At 41.7% G+C, this 12,834-nt stretch overlaps 2 protein-coding genes across 2 annotated transcripts; both read right to left on the reverse strand.

The window, feature by feature from the left end:
- Window positions 1-912: 912 nt before the first annotated feature.
- Window positions 913-1,871, reverse strand: LOC147373659 (olfactory receptor 9A4-like). The gene is given in 2 exon segments (XM_086398105.1): window positions 913-1,439; window positions 1,442-1,871. Coding segments are annotated over 2 exon segments (942 nt in total). The 5' UTR covers window positions 1,857-1,871.
- Window positions 1,872-10,386: 8,515 nt separating this feature from the next.
- Window positions 10,387-12,240, reverse strand: LOC147373660 (olfactory receptor 9A4-like). The gene has a single exon (XM_086398106.1). It carries the CDS (start codon window positions 12,235-12,237, stop codon window positions 11,293-11,295), a length of 945 nt encoding a protein of 314 aa, XP_086254232.1. The 5' UTR covers window positions 12,238-12,240; the 3' UTR covers window positions 10,387-11,292.
- Between the last annotated feature and the right edge of the window lie 594 nt (window positions 12,241-12,834).

Below are 12,834 nucleotides of genomic sequence, written 5' to 3' on the forward strand. Positions count from 1 at the left end.
CATTTAAGAAAGAGCTTCTTTAATCTTTATAGATAGATATTTTATTATACAGACAAAACATAATTTATTTAACCAGTCACTATTGATATTAGTTATCAATATTTTGTTATTACAAAGATGCTGTAAAAAAGATGCTGATAAAATTGTGCTAATGACATAAGAAACAGGGGATCAGCTAGGAACCAACATGCTGATTAGAGGAATGATGAGAATGGCAATGCTGGAGAGAAGGAAGAAAGACAAATTTGTGGGAAGCTGGAAAATAATGTGGTAAACTTGGGGTGTGTGAGGGGAAAAGGAAAAGAAGAACCCAGAAATGAATCAAAGACCTGGAACCACAGAAAGAGAGCTACAGAGGGAAAGGAGGAAAGAAAGTGCCAGGAGAGGATGAACACAATTGCTGGTCGAGATAATCTACAGGAAGTCACTGTCACTGTTGAACCTTGGAGCAGAAGCCTCAATAACGTTGATCCCTGAAGTTGGACTTGGTATCACTCACGGAAGTAACACAGGGAACTTCCAGCAGTGAGAAAACCAGAAAATCACGGAACAATGTAGGGGAGGATGACCCAGCACCCAGAATCAAACACTTAGGTCAGCTGTAAGACAATGAACAACATTTTGAATGCTTTTCCCTTTCAAACATCTCAGTGTTGTTAATAACTTGTATATTTACAGTTCTTAAATTTATTTTGTGAGAAGCATTTTCATATGTATTAATGAATATAAGCACTTAAAAAATAACAATCTACCATATAGGAATGACTCACTTATCAATTGAAGCAATGTCAGTATTTAAAAGTTAAATTGTAGATCACAAACAGTTTGCAGATGAAAATGATTATTTCAGATTTTAATCAGTGCTTTCAGCTTACTCAGGCCCAAGGTAATGAGTCCATCCTCGGGACACAGCTAATCCTTCAGGAGTTGATAGCAGCGTTTCATGACATTTCGAAAGGCCTCTATGAATTTGTCATTCCGGAGAGTGAAGATAAAAGGGTTCAGAAAAGGGTTCACCACTAAAACCATCAGTGACGCTACCCTGTTGTACTCAGCGGCCTGCGTTTGCTTGGGTTTCACAAAGAGGAACAAGCAGCTGCCATAGCCGATGACAACAAAGGTGAAGTGGGAGGCACATGTAGAGAAGGCTTTCCTGCGGCCAGAGGCAGTGGGGATCTTGAGGATGGTGGATACGATGTAGGTGTAGGAGACAATTGTAGGGATCATCAAACCAAAAATAATGAAAACAGCCACTAAAAATAGAATAAACTCTGTGAAAAGACTGTTGTCACAGGATAGTTTGAGCAGTTGCCCTCGGTCACAGTAAAAATGGTCTAGCACATTTGATTTGCAGAAAGTAAGATGAAATGTGGCATAGGCTGGCCAGATTTGAAACAGGAAGCCAAACACCGGGGACACAATTACCACCCAGAGACAGGGTGGCTGTTCATAATGCTGGTGTACCGCAGAGGGTTACAAACGGCCATGTAACGGTCCACAGCCATCGCTCCTATTAATAACAACTCCGACGTTCCCAAAGACAGGTACAAATACAATTGTACACAACATGCACTCAAAGATACTGCCTGCATCCCAGGAAGAAGCAGACCCCAGAGCATCAGAGGGACGGCCACAGATGTGATCAGGATCTCTAGGACAGACAGGTGACCCAGGAAGAAATACATGGGGGACTGAAGACGTTTATCAACACAGACTGTCAAGATGATGACCATGTTTCCAATTAATGTCACAGAGTAGAAGAAAAAGAAGGTTGCAAATGGAACACTGTGTAGTTCTTTAGAGCCAGGGAAGCCAAGTAGATAAAATTCAGTGACACTAGAGTAATTTTTCAACATTTGGCTTTGTGCTTTTGCTGTTTTTGAAATCTAGAGGGCAAAGGAAAGACAACATGCCGTTAATTTCAAATCACTAAAGACATTCACAGTTTGACAAATATCACCTCCTGCTCTCAGGCTCCATAGAATGAGCAGCAGGGTCCACATTTCACTGTTCCCTGTAAAAAGTTGATGTTAAGTGTTTTATGAACGACATGCATAATATATAAAGATAAGTGGGCATGTCCAGTTAAGTAAGAAATAATCACCAACACCACTCTTTGCGTAAGATCACACCCACCCCAGCAGTCACCCTTGTCTCTCAATTCACTAGACATTCTGCCTGCACCCTTCCTTGACCACCTGATCGACTTCCCTGGCCACAGCATACTCATTTAGAGCATGACCCCTTCCATCCTGAGTGTCCTAATCTGTCTTCTGGGCCTGTTATGTCCATGCCCTGAAATAACTACTGCATTTGAACAGTTCCAAGAAAGTATTCCTAGTCAACCTCGCTGAGACATGGTTCCTTCTCCTTGTTTCCTTTGAACACAGATGCATTTGCCTCATCTTCATGTGGAAGTTTTCAATTCAGTTACCTGTATCATCATCCTTCCTGGGAAGGATGACAGGCAGGGGGGTGGGGTCCACTCAGGATGATGTCATAAGATAAGAGCTATTTTGAGACAAACTATTGAGTCTTTTCCAGACTTCTGGGAGCCAGTTTCCTAGAGCTGACTTTCCTCCTTATTCTTATGGTAAAAGTCACTTTCTTCTGCTCATTACAGTGAATGTGCCCCCTCAATAGGAGAAGCCTCACTAGCTCCCAGTTTGTGACTTCTAGCTCAGAGATAATGATTCCTCTTGTCACCAAGGGACTGCAGAGTGTAGGGAAACAGGAGAAGTGAAGACACTGGGACTCCACTTGACAACTTTCATCACTGCCATTCCTACTGCAAAATCTGGAACCAGGAACTAGGAAGTAGCTATGATGTAAGGCAGCATGCTCTGCTTGTCTAGGGTTTCAAATTTCTATTTCTAGGAAGAAGAGACTTTCAAATAGGAAATGTGTCCCTGTGTTCAACCAGCCTTGGACCTAGGAATATGAGGAAGTATGGGAGGTCCCCAGAGAATATTTACTCATCTGTATTCTCAATAGTCTCCTGAGTCCAAAAAGTAAGGAAAGGTGTCAGAAAATATCAAAATGGCTCACTCTGAGCTCCTGAGATTAACTGGATTCCTTCCCTCACCACATACAGCTCATTGCTCAAACGTCTCTGACCCTGGGGCACTTGGAGAATCTCTAAAGCTACACATGTGCCTCTTCACACTCTGTACTCTCTTTAGGCTGTATTTTCCAGCTATTAGCTCTCATTAGGAGCTGAAATTGAAGTACCTCAAGGAAGCTTGTCTTTTTCATTCATCATCACACTTCTGGTGCCAAGAACAAAGTATGACACAGAGTAAACATGTACTCCACGATAGCCACTCCATTTCTTCTGAGGGATTCCTGCCCACAGTAGTAGATATATTGGTCATCTGAGTTAAATTCACCCGTTCCAGTCCATTTCAGTTCGCTGATTCCTAGAATGTCGACATTCACTCTTGCTTCTCTTGTTTGACCACTTCCAATTTGCCTTGATTCATGGACCTGACATTCCAGGTTCCTATGCAATATTGCTCTTTACAGCATCGGACCTTGCTTCTATCACCAGTCACATCCACACATATGAAAACCCAACAGCCACCAAATAGCTTCTGTCAAAGCTTTCCTTCATCCCAATCCTCAGGAGCCCCATCTTTTTCCCATGATCTCTGCATTCCACCTACCACATACTCTTTGACCATAATTATGGGGACCTGGGAAGAGGGAAAGATGAGGGAGAAACTACCATGTACCCTAACCCCACAGCCTGTGAATGCCACAGACCCTTCCAGGCTCTCCACCCTGCATACATTCCAACTGTACTGCTCATTCATATATTCCCTTAGGTGCCAAATGCTACCAGGGCACCTTCCTGGCCTGTCTAAAGGGAGAGGTACAGGCAGAAGGAGCAATATACAGGGCTGACTCCCCCAAATATTAATAGTATATAAAAGTGAGGACAGCTGGATTGCTGAATAAAATAGCAAGTTAACATTTTAAATATTTATAATTACCTTATTAAAACAACTCCATTTAAAACAACTCCTGGTAAGAAAATTAAGTTTTACAGAGGAGTAGAAAACAAATTCCCTCTCACCAATGTACAATTCTCCTGACCATCTCATACATCTAAAGACTATGATTAATTTCTATTATGTCCATACAGAAATGTTCTATCATGCACATGCATATCTCTATAAATACCTTCACCTGTAACATGTACATTTGTACAGTAACAGCTTCTAAATCATATTACATTTCTTAGCTGCTTTCCAATCAACTTCCAAAAAGTTGTATCAATTTATAATCTTGAAATGAGATTATATTCGGGTCACCCAGACAGATTTCTATAGGAAGATGTAGGAAATTTTTATTCTTGTGTTCACAATATGACCTTCCCAGTAATCATACTAACATACAAGGAGACAGTAATTACATTATGAAGGGAAGAAACATCCCAGGGTTCCTCATCCCCATGGGAACTGTAATGACAGCTGCCCAAGACACTGCTGTCTCAGCTACTGCGCCTCAGCCTCTGAGCTCTGAACGTGTCAGCTCCTATCAAGACTGTTTGTAGTATGTGAAGCAAGGCTACTTGCACATGAGGAAAGCTGAGGGAGGTAAGGTAGGTAGACGTTTCCTCTCAGAACCCGTATTGCAAAGCCAACTTCCCTGATTCAAAACATGGTTCATTGACCCTACATGTCCCTACAGTGATATTTATGGACACAGGAGCCCAACAGACACTTCAGAAGTAGGAAGGAATGTACACTAACAAAACCCATTTGGAAAAATTTTGTCAATTTCTTAAAGCTAAGGATATAGCTACTATGACACAGCAATTCTGTTCCCAGAAATTTACCTAAGAAATGAAAAGATACATCTTCACAAAGATGTCTGTTCTCATGTTCCTAGCAGTTTAATTCCTTACATCAAGGGACACAAAAAGCCCTAACAAAAGAATGGTAGTGTCAATCTTCATTATTCACAAATTCTGTATTGTGCATTCATCTACTCACAAAAACTTACGTGTAACTCCAAAATCAGTATTTCCAAGCAATTTCCAAGGTCATTAATCAACATGGGCATGTATGCTTGTAGCAGAAAACTGGAGTCACCTGGAGTACATGTTCTCAAATGAGGTTGAAGAAGGCATAACCCTGCCTCTTGTTGCAACTTCTATACTGTAAATCAATGTCTTTTGTGCTGTCCAATTAGCAACATATTTTTGACATTTGTTTGCATTTTGTTGGTGATTTTGCTGCTTAAGCTATTGTTGCTTTTCAGTTACCAAGACGTGTCTGACTCTTTGCGACCCTATGAACTGCAGCACACCAGGCTTCCGTGTCCCTCACCATCTCCTGGAGTTTGCCCAAATTCATGTCCATTGACTGTGTGATGTCATACAACCATCTCATCCTCTGTCACCCTCTTCTCTTCAGTCTTCAATCTCCCAGTATCAGGTGTTTTCCCAATAACTCAGCTGTTTGCATCAGGTGGCCAAAGTATTGGAGCTTCAACTTCAGCATCAGTACTTCCAAAGCGTATTCAGGGTTGATTTCCTTTAAGATTGTCCAATTTAATGACTCTTAAGCATAATGCTTAAGCATAATGTTTTTGCAAACCGTGGAAAATTCTTAAAGATATGGGAATACCAGACCACCTTATCTGCCTCCTGAGAAATCTGTATGTAAGTCAAGAAGCAACAGTTAGAATTGGACATGGAACAATGGACTGGATCCAAATTGGGAAAGAAGTACATCAAAGCTGTATATTCTCACTCTGCTTATTTAACTTATATGCATACGAAATGCTGAACTGTATGAAGCACAAGCTGGAAGCAAGATTCAGGGAGAAATATCAAGAAACCTCAGATATGTAAATGAAACCACCTTTATGGCAGAAAGTGAAAAGGAACTAAAGAGCCTCTTGATGAAAGTGAAAGAGGAGAGTGAAAAAATTGGCTAAAACTCAACACTCAAAAAATGAAGATCATGGCACCTATATCCCACCACTTCATGGCAAATAGATGGGAAAATAATGGAAACAGTGACAGACTTTATTTTCTTGGACTCCAAAATCACTGCCGATGGTGACTACAGCCATGAAGTTAAAAGATACTTGCTCCTTGGAAGAAAAGCTATAACAGACCTAGACAGCCTATTAAAAAGCAGAGACATTACTTTACCAACAAAGATATGGTTTTTCCAGTAGTCATGTATGGATGTGAGAGTTCAACCACAAAGAAAGCTGAGCACCAAAGAATTGATGCTTTTGAACTGTGCTGTGGGAGAAGACTCTTGAGAGTCCCTTGGACTACAAGGAGATCAAATAAGTCAATCCTAAAGAAAATCAGTCCTGAATGTTCATTGGAAGGACTGATGCTGAAGATGAAACTCCAGTACTTTGGCCACCTGAAACAAAGAACTGACTCACTGGAAAGGACCCAGAGGCTGGGAAAGATTGAAGGCGGGAGGAGAAGGGGATGACAGAGGATGAGATAGTTCGATGGCATCACCAACTCAATGGACATGAGTTTGAGAAAGTTTTGGGAGTTGCTGATGGACAGGGAAGCTGGGTGTGCTGCAGTCCATGGGGTGGCAAAGACTTGGACATGACTGAGTGACTGAACTGAACTGAAGCTTAATGCTGAAATACTTATCTCCTGGTGCGAAGGGCAAGAAGGCTGTTATGTGCCTTATGGGGAAAATAAGATTAGATAAGTATTATACAAGCTTGATTATTTAAAATACGTGTTTGCTAAAATTCTTCAAGCATGAGTTACAAGCTATTGGCTGTGTGTCAATCTTCATAGATCAATAATACATATTAAGCAAAATGTCATTGAATAGACTGAAGCGACTTAGCAGCAGCAGCAGCATTGAATAGAAACAAGCATAAACCAAAGTTATATGCGGATTAGTTGACGAAAGGAAGACTTAATCAGTAAAAACTAATTTAGTTAACTGTCAATTACAAATGGGCGCTTGCCAAGGGTATTTGCCATCTGCTTCTGCAGAGATTGAACCCTGTGCTGCTGCAGCTGTTGACCTTCAACACCCCCTGAGGTAGTTCAGGGTGAGAGTGAGGCACTTTATACTCAGGGAATCTGGTGGAACAGGTCTTTTCTTGTTGTTCTTCAGTTGCTCAGTAGTGTCTGACTCTTTGTGACCCCATGGACTGCAGCCCACCAGGCTTCCCTGTCCTTCACTATCTCCCACAGTTTGCTTAAACTCACGTCCATTGAGTCAATTATGCCATCCAACCATCTCATCCTCTATCGTCCCCTTCTTCTCCTGCCTTCAATCTTTCCCAGCATCAGGGTCCTTTCCAATGAGTCAGCTCTCACATCAGATGACCAAAATATTGGAGCTTCAGCTTCAGCATCAGCCCTTCCAATGAATATTCAGGGTGGACTTCCTTTGTGATTGACTGGTCAAGAAATGCCTGGAGTAACAGAAAATTTCGGCCTTGGAGTACAAAATGAAGCAGGGCAAAGGCTAACAGCATTTTGCCAAGGGGACAAGTCTTTAGATAGATATTTTCAGGAACCAATTTCAAGATCCCAATCCTTGCATCTGTTCATATTTAGGAAAGCACTAAATCCCTTCATGGTGACATTAGATCCTCGTGACTAGCAAAAAAACCTTTCGTAAAGTAAGCATTTGATTGCATTGAGCTGCCCCTTCACCAAAATCTTATTTAATGACCTTCCTCCACGGCATCTTTGGCGCAGTTTCTCAGACCTATCTCAAGTGCTAACTCCCGGGCTTCAGTCCTCATTTTGCCCCAAACAAAACTCACTGACAACTCTCAAGTTGTGTATCTTTTTATTCAACATAGCCAGGAAACGAGGTATTGAGGCAAGGAACACAATTTTATTTGGAAAGCCAGTTGACCAAGAAGATGGCAGATTAATGTCTCACAATAGCCATTTTGGAGGGGTGTGGATGCCAGGTTCTTTTATACGACCGTGAGGAGGAGGACTTGAGGAAGTAAAGACAATTACCTTGCAAATATCTCCTGAAATGAACATCTACAGCATAGTTTCATTCCATCCTGATGTGCTTCTATGACTTTGTCAGTTCAGAGTTTGAAGGATTGAGAAAAGAAATAACTTCTGAAATCATCAGGGAAACCACCGTACTGTAATTGGATGTAAGCTGTGTTCTGTGCCAGTTTTGTCCACATCCTGAAAAATCTGCTGTATATTAACAGTTTTAAGAAAGTATTTCTGGGAATCTCTGTTGGTCCACTGGTTAGGACTCAGAGCTTTCAATGCCAGGGTTTCCAGGTCAATCCACAGTTGGGGAACTAAGATCCTGCAAACCCATGATGCATACAAAACAAAAGAAAGTTTGCCTTGTGAATCCCACCCAGACATGGTTATTTCTTTTCTTTGTATCCACTGGACACAGGCTTCATTTGGATTATATGCATTTTAAAGTTGTTACCTGTTTTATGTATCACTTCAGGGGTGCTGTTGAGAATCTGTGCCTATCAAGGACATTGTCATAAGACAATTTAACACAGAGTATTGAATCATTCCCTGATTTCTGGGGAGCTGGCTTCCTAGTGTGGATTATCCACTATCTTCAACTTTATTCTTGTGATAAAAGTCTTCCTCCATTTGTGCTTTTAGTGGATGTGTCTCCTCTAAGCACAAAAAAACCCGGCCAGCCTCAACTTGATGACCTTAAGTTCTGACATTATATTTCTATTTGTGATCATATGCCATGAGAGATGAGAGGTCCCAACAAAAGAAGAGGATCAGGACTTTCATCCCTATGTCCCATCTATCCTACACAGTCTCCATCAGGGGATCACAAAACAAAAAAGCAGCAGAAATTTAGAAACAACATCCTCTATATTCGGAGGTCCCAAATCTCTAGTAGCAGCAACGAGCCAGACCTTCAAATTAGATAGTCTGTCCCTCAGACCAAACTGCCATCATCTCAGCTTCATAGAGCAATTTGTAAAATTTCCAAAAATGTATCTGTTTGTCTATGACTTTTCTATTTTGTCCAGAGCCATAGGGTAAGAAAACTGCTAGAAAATGCCAAACCAGGGGGTACTATGTTCCTTAGTCACCAGGCTCCTTGCTCACTAGATGCATACATTTGCTCAACTGACCCCCTTTAGTCTCATTGCTTGTATGACAATACATACAAAGTCTCATTCTCTAAACTCTCTAGGCTGTATTTCTATTTCTGTTGGCTTCCATCAGTATCCCCAAATCATATCACATTTGTACTTATCATTTTAACACCAAAATTCCACATTAGAATTAAGTACCTTGAAGGCAAATTCTTCAGCCTTCTACTATCACAACAAGTGACAAGAAGAGAGTCTGACAAAATGTGTACTCTATAAATATTATTCAGTGAATATATCAGTTAGTAGATTAAAGAACAATACAATATAAAGAATATTCAACCTGACTATCTTTCCCTCCACTCACTCTTTTCTAAAGCATTGTCCACTCAACTTGTAATCTCTCTTGCCACAGATCATTCACAAACTGAGAAGTGGTATAAAGAAGAGATGAAGAGGGAGCAGGGTTGTGGGTCTCTCACCCAGCACTGCACATCCGCACCCTGCTCTTTGCTATGCAGGGATGATCTGAAGTACAGCTGATCTACTCTGCAGCTGCCTCACTTTACTCCTTGTTTGAGAAGCCAGCCCACCTCAGGCTTCCCAAAGAGATGCTTTTCTATTCTCTCCTTCAAGAGGAGAATCACTTGGAAGACATTCATTTCAAGAGAAGGGGAAGCACTAAAATGTCTTCTGCCCTTCAGGTATCAACCGCCACCCCTACATGGCTAGTACAAGGCAATGCTTGGGAGACAGCCTGATTCTGTTGTCTTCACTCAAAATGAGGAATAACTAGCCAAGTGCACAAACTTAAAGTACAGAAATAATGGTGCTAAGAGGAATCACGTTGTCTCCCTGTCTCTCATTCTCTCTGCCTCTTTCCTCCTCTTCCTTGTCTACCCCCAAGGATAGTTATTCACTGAGGAAAAAATTTGCCCAGGTTCAGGACACAGTGGGGATATAGTCAAGGAAAAGCTGAAAAAACTTCCACTCTTCCCACCTGAGGCTAATCAAGTTGGAGACCATGGATGTTTTGTGCAGTGGGCAAGATTGAAAGCTCCCAGTCAGGAGCTTCTCAACACCCAGGCCGCCTTACTCCCTGGACCTTCCTTACCCACTACCACACATTCCCAGCTGTCAAAATCAGCCAACGCAGCTGCTATGTGCTTCTCCCTGACTACATGGAGCCCTACAGAGCCTAAGCCACCCTCAAGCTGTGAACTCACCAGTGGATTCAAGACACTTGTCAAAAACCTAGTGGCCAAATGGACTTATGTCCAAATTCTCTCTTCATTTCCAGGGTTAAAGAAGCCCATCTCTCCCAGATGATCTCTGCCCTCTCTGGACACACACTCTCAGTCATCTTTATGGATCCAGGTCATAGATTCAAAGAGAGGATCTGCCACCTACTCTACCACCAATGTGCTAATGCCATGGCCCATTCCCATCTCTCCAACATGCATGCATTCCAAGTGGGGTTGTTCAGCCATATGTTTCCCTCTAGGTCTTCAAAGGTGATAGGGTTTTGGAGCCCTGCTCAAAAACCTCAGCTGTTTGGATTGAGGGATAAAGGTTTAAAAAATATTCAAAATTAATCCCAAAAGTGCTACATAAAAGTGAGAATGGCTGAGATGCTGAGGAAAATTGCAAAATCACATCTGAAATATTTATTACATTTGCAAAAACAACTTTTTATTTGTTATTATATTTTTGGCCGTGCTGGGTCTTTTTGCTGCACACGGGCTTTTGCTAGTTGTCGAAGGCAGGGCTGCTCTCTAGTTGGGGCTCAGACTTCTCATTGTTTGGCTTCTCTTTGCAGAGCATAGGCTTTAGGGTACACAGGCTTCAGTATTTGTGGTACACAAGTTTAGTTGCCCATGGCACGTTGGATCTTCTGGGCCAGGTATTGAAACCATTTCTCCTGCATTGACAGGTGGATTCTTTACCACTGGACCATCTGGTAAGTCCTATTAAATTTATTTTGCAAGGTGTATTTTAACTAGAATAATGTGTATAAATGAATGTATCCACTGTAACTACAATAATGTGTATAAATGAATATATCCACTGAAAAATAAGGAAGTGATTATTAAAAGCTAAAAGTTACATCATAGACCATAAACTACTTGATGATGAAAATGACTCTTGCAGATTTGAATCAGAGCTCTCAGCTTACTCAGGCCCAAGACAATGAATCCATGGTGGTCCTGACAACAGCTAAGCCTTGAGGAGTCGATAGCAGCTTTTCATGGCATCTCGAAACACCTCTCTGAATTTGTCATTTCGGAGGGTGAAGATAAAGGGGTTCAGACATGGGTTCACCACTAAAACCATCAGTGATGCTACCCTGTTGTACTCAGCGGCCTGCGTTTGCTTGGGTTTCACATAGAGGAACAAACAGCTGCTGTAGCCGATCACGACACAGGTGAAGTGGGAGGCACATGTAGAGAAGGCTTTCCACTGGCCAGATCCTGAAGGGATCTTGAGGATGGTGGAGATGATGTAGGTGTAGGAGACAATTGTAGGGATCAAAGAACCAAAAAGTACAAAAACAGCCATTAAAAAAAGAATAAATTCTGTGAAAAGGCTATCATCACATGATAGCTTGAATAGCTGTCCTCGGTCACAGTAAAAATGGTCTAGCACATTTGATTTGCAGAAAGTAAGATGAAATGTGGCATAGACTGGCCAGATTTGAAACAGGAAGCCAAACACCCAGGACACAATTACCACCCAGAGACAAGTGTGGCTGTTCATAATGATGGTGTACCGCAGAGGGTTACAGACAGCCACATGACGGTCCACAGCCATCACAGCAAATAATATGAACTCCGAAGTTCCCAAAGACAGGTACAAATACAGTTGTACACAACAGGCAGTCAAGGATATTGCCTGCATCCCAGGAAGTAGCAGACCCCAGAGCATCAAGGGGACAGTCACAGTTGTGGTCAGCATCTCTAGGACAGAGAGGTGACCCAGGAAGAAATACATGGGGGTCTGCAGACGTTTATCAACACAGACAATCACAATAATGAGGATATTTCCCATCACTGTCACCAAGTAGAAGGAAAAGAAAGTGGCAAAAAGAATATTGTGCAGTTCTTTAGAGCCAGGGAAGCCAAGGAGATAAAATTCCGTGGTGCTAGAGTAATTTTTCAACATTTAGCTGGGTACTTCTGCTCTTTTTGAAATCTGGAGGGAAAGGAGAGACAAAGGGCTGCTAATTTCAATGCACTAAAGACATTCAGAGGTTGACAAGATATTATCTCTTGCTCTTTCAGGCTCCACAGAATGACCAGCTGGGTTCATATTTCACTATTCTCTGTACAAAGTCGATGTTAAATTTTTATAAACAATATGTGGGCTTCCCTGGTGGTTCAGTGGTAAAGAATATTCCTGCTATTGTGGGAGAAACAGGTTAGATAGTGGATCCAGGAATATGCCCTGGAGAAGAAAATGGCAACTCACTCCAGTATCTTGTCTGGGAAATACCACAGAGGAGTCTGGTGGGCTACAGTCCATGGGGTCACAAAGAGTTGGACACAACTTAGTGATCGAACAATAACAAATAAATAATATATGAAGATAAGTGTGTATCTCCAGTAAGATAAGAAATAATCACCAATATCATTCAATGCATAAGAACAAACCAAGAATCACTCTTGTCTCTCAATTTCCTGGACATTTGGACTCCAACTCTGCCACCATCCCTGACCACCTTGTCTACTTCCCTGACCATGACATATTCATTTACAGCAC

This window comes from Bos grunniens, chromosome 4, assembly GCF_055505025.1.
Source record: "Bos grunniens cultivar Pamir isolate PY7600 chromosome 4, Bosgru_T2T1.0, whole genome shotgun sequence".
In the NCBI taxonomy this organism is placed as follows: Eukaryota; Metazoa; Chordata; class Mammalia; order Artiodactyla; family Bovidae; genus Bos; species Bos grunniens.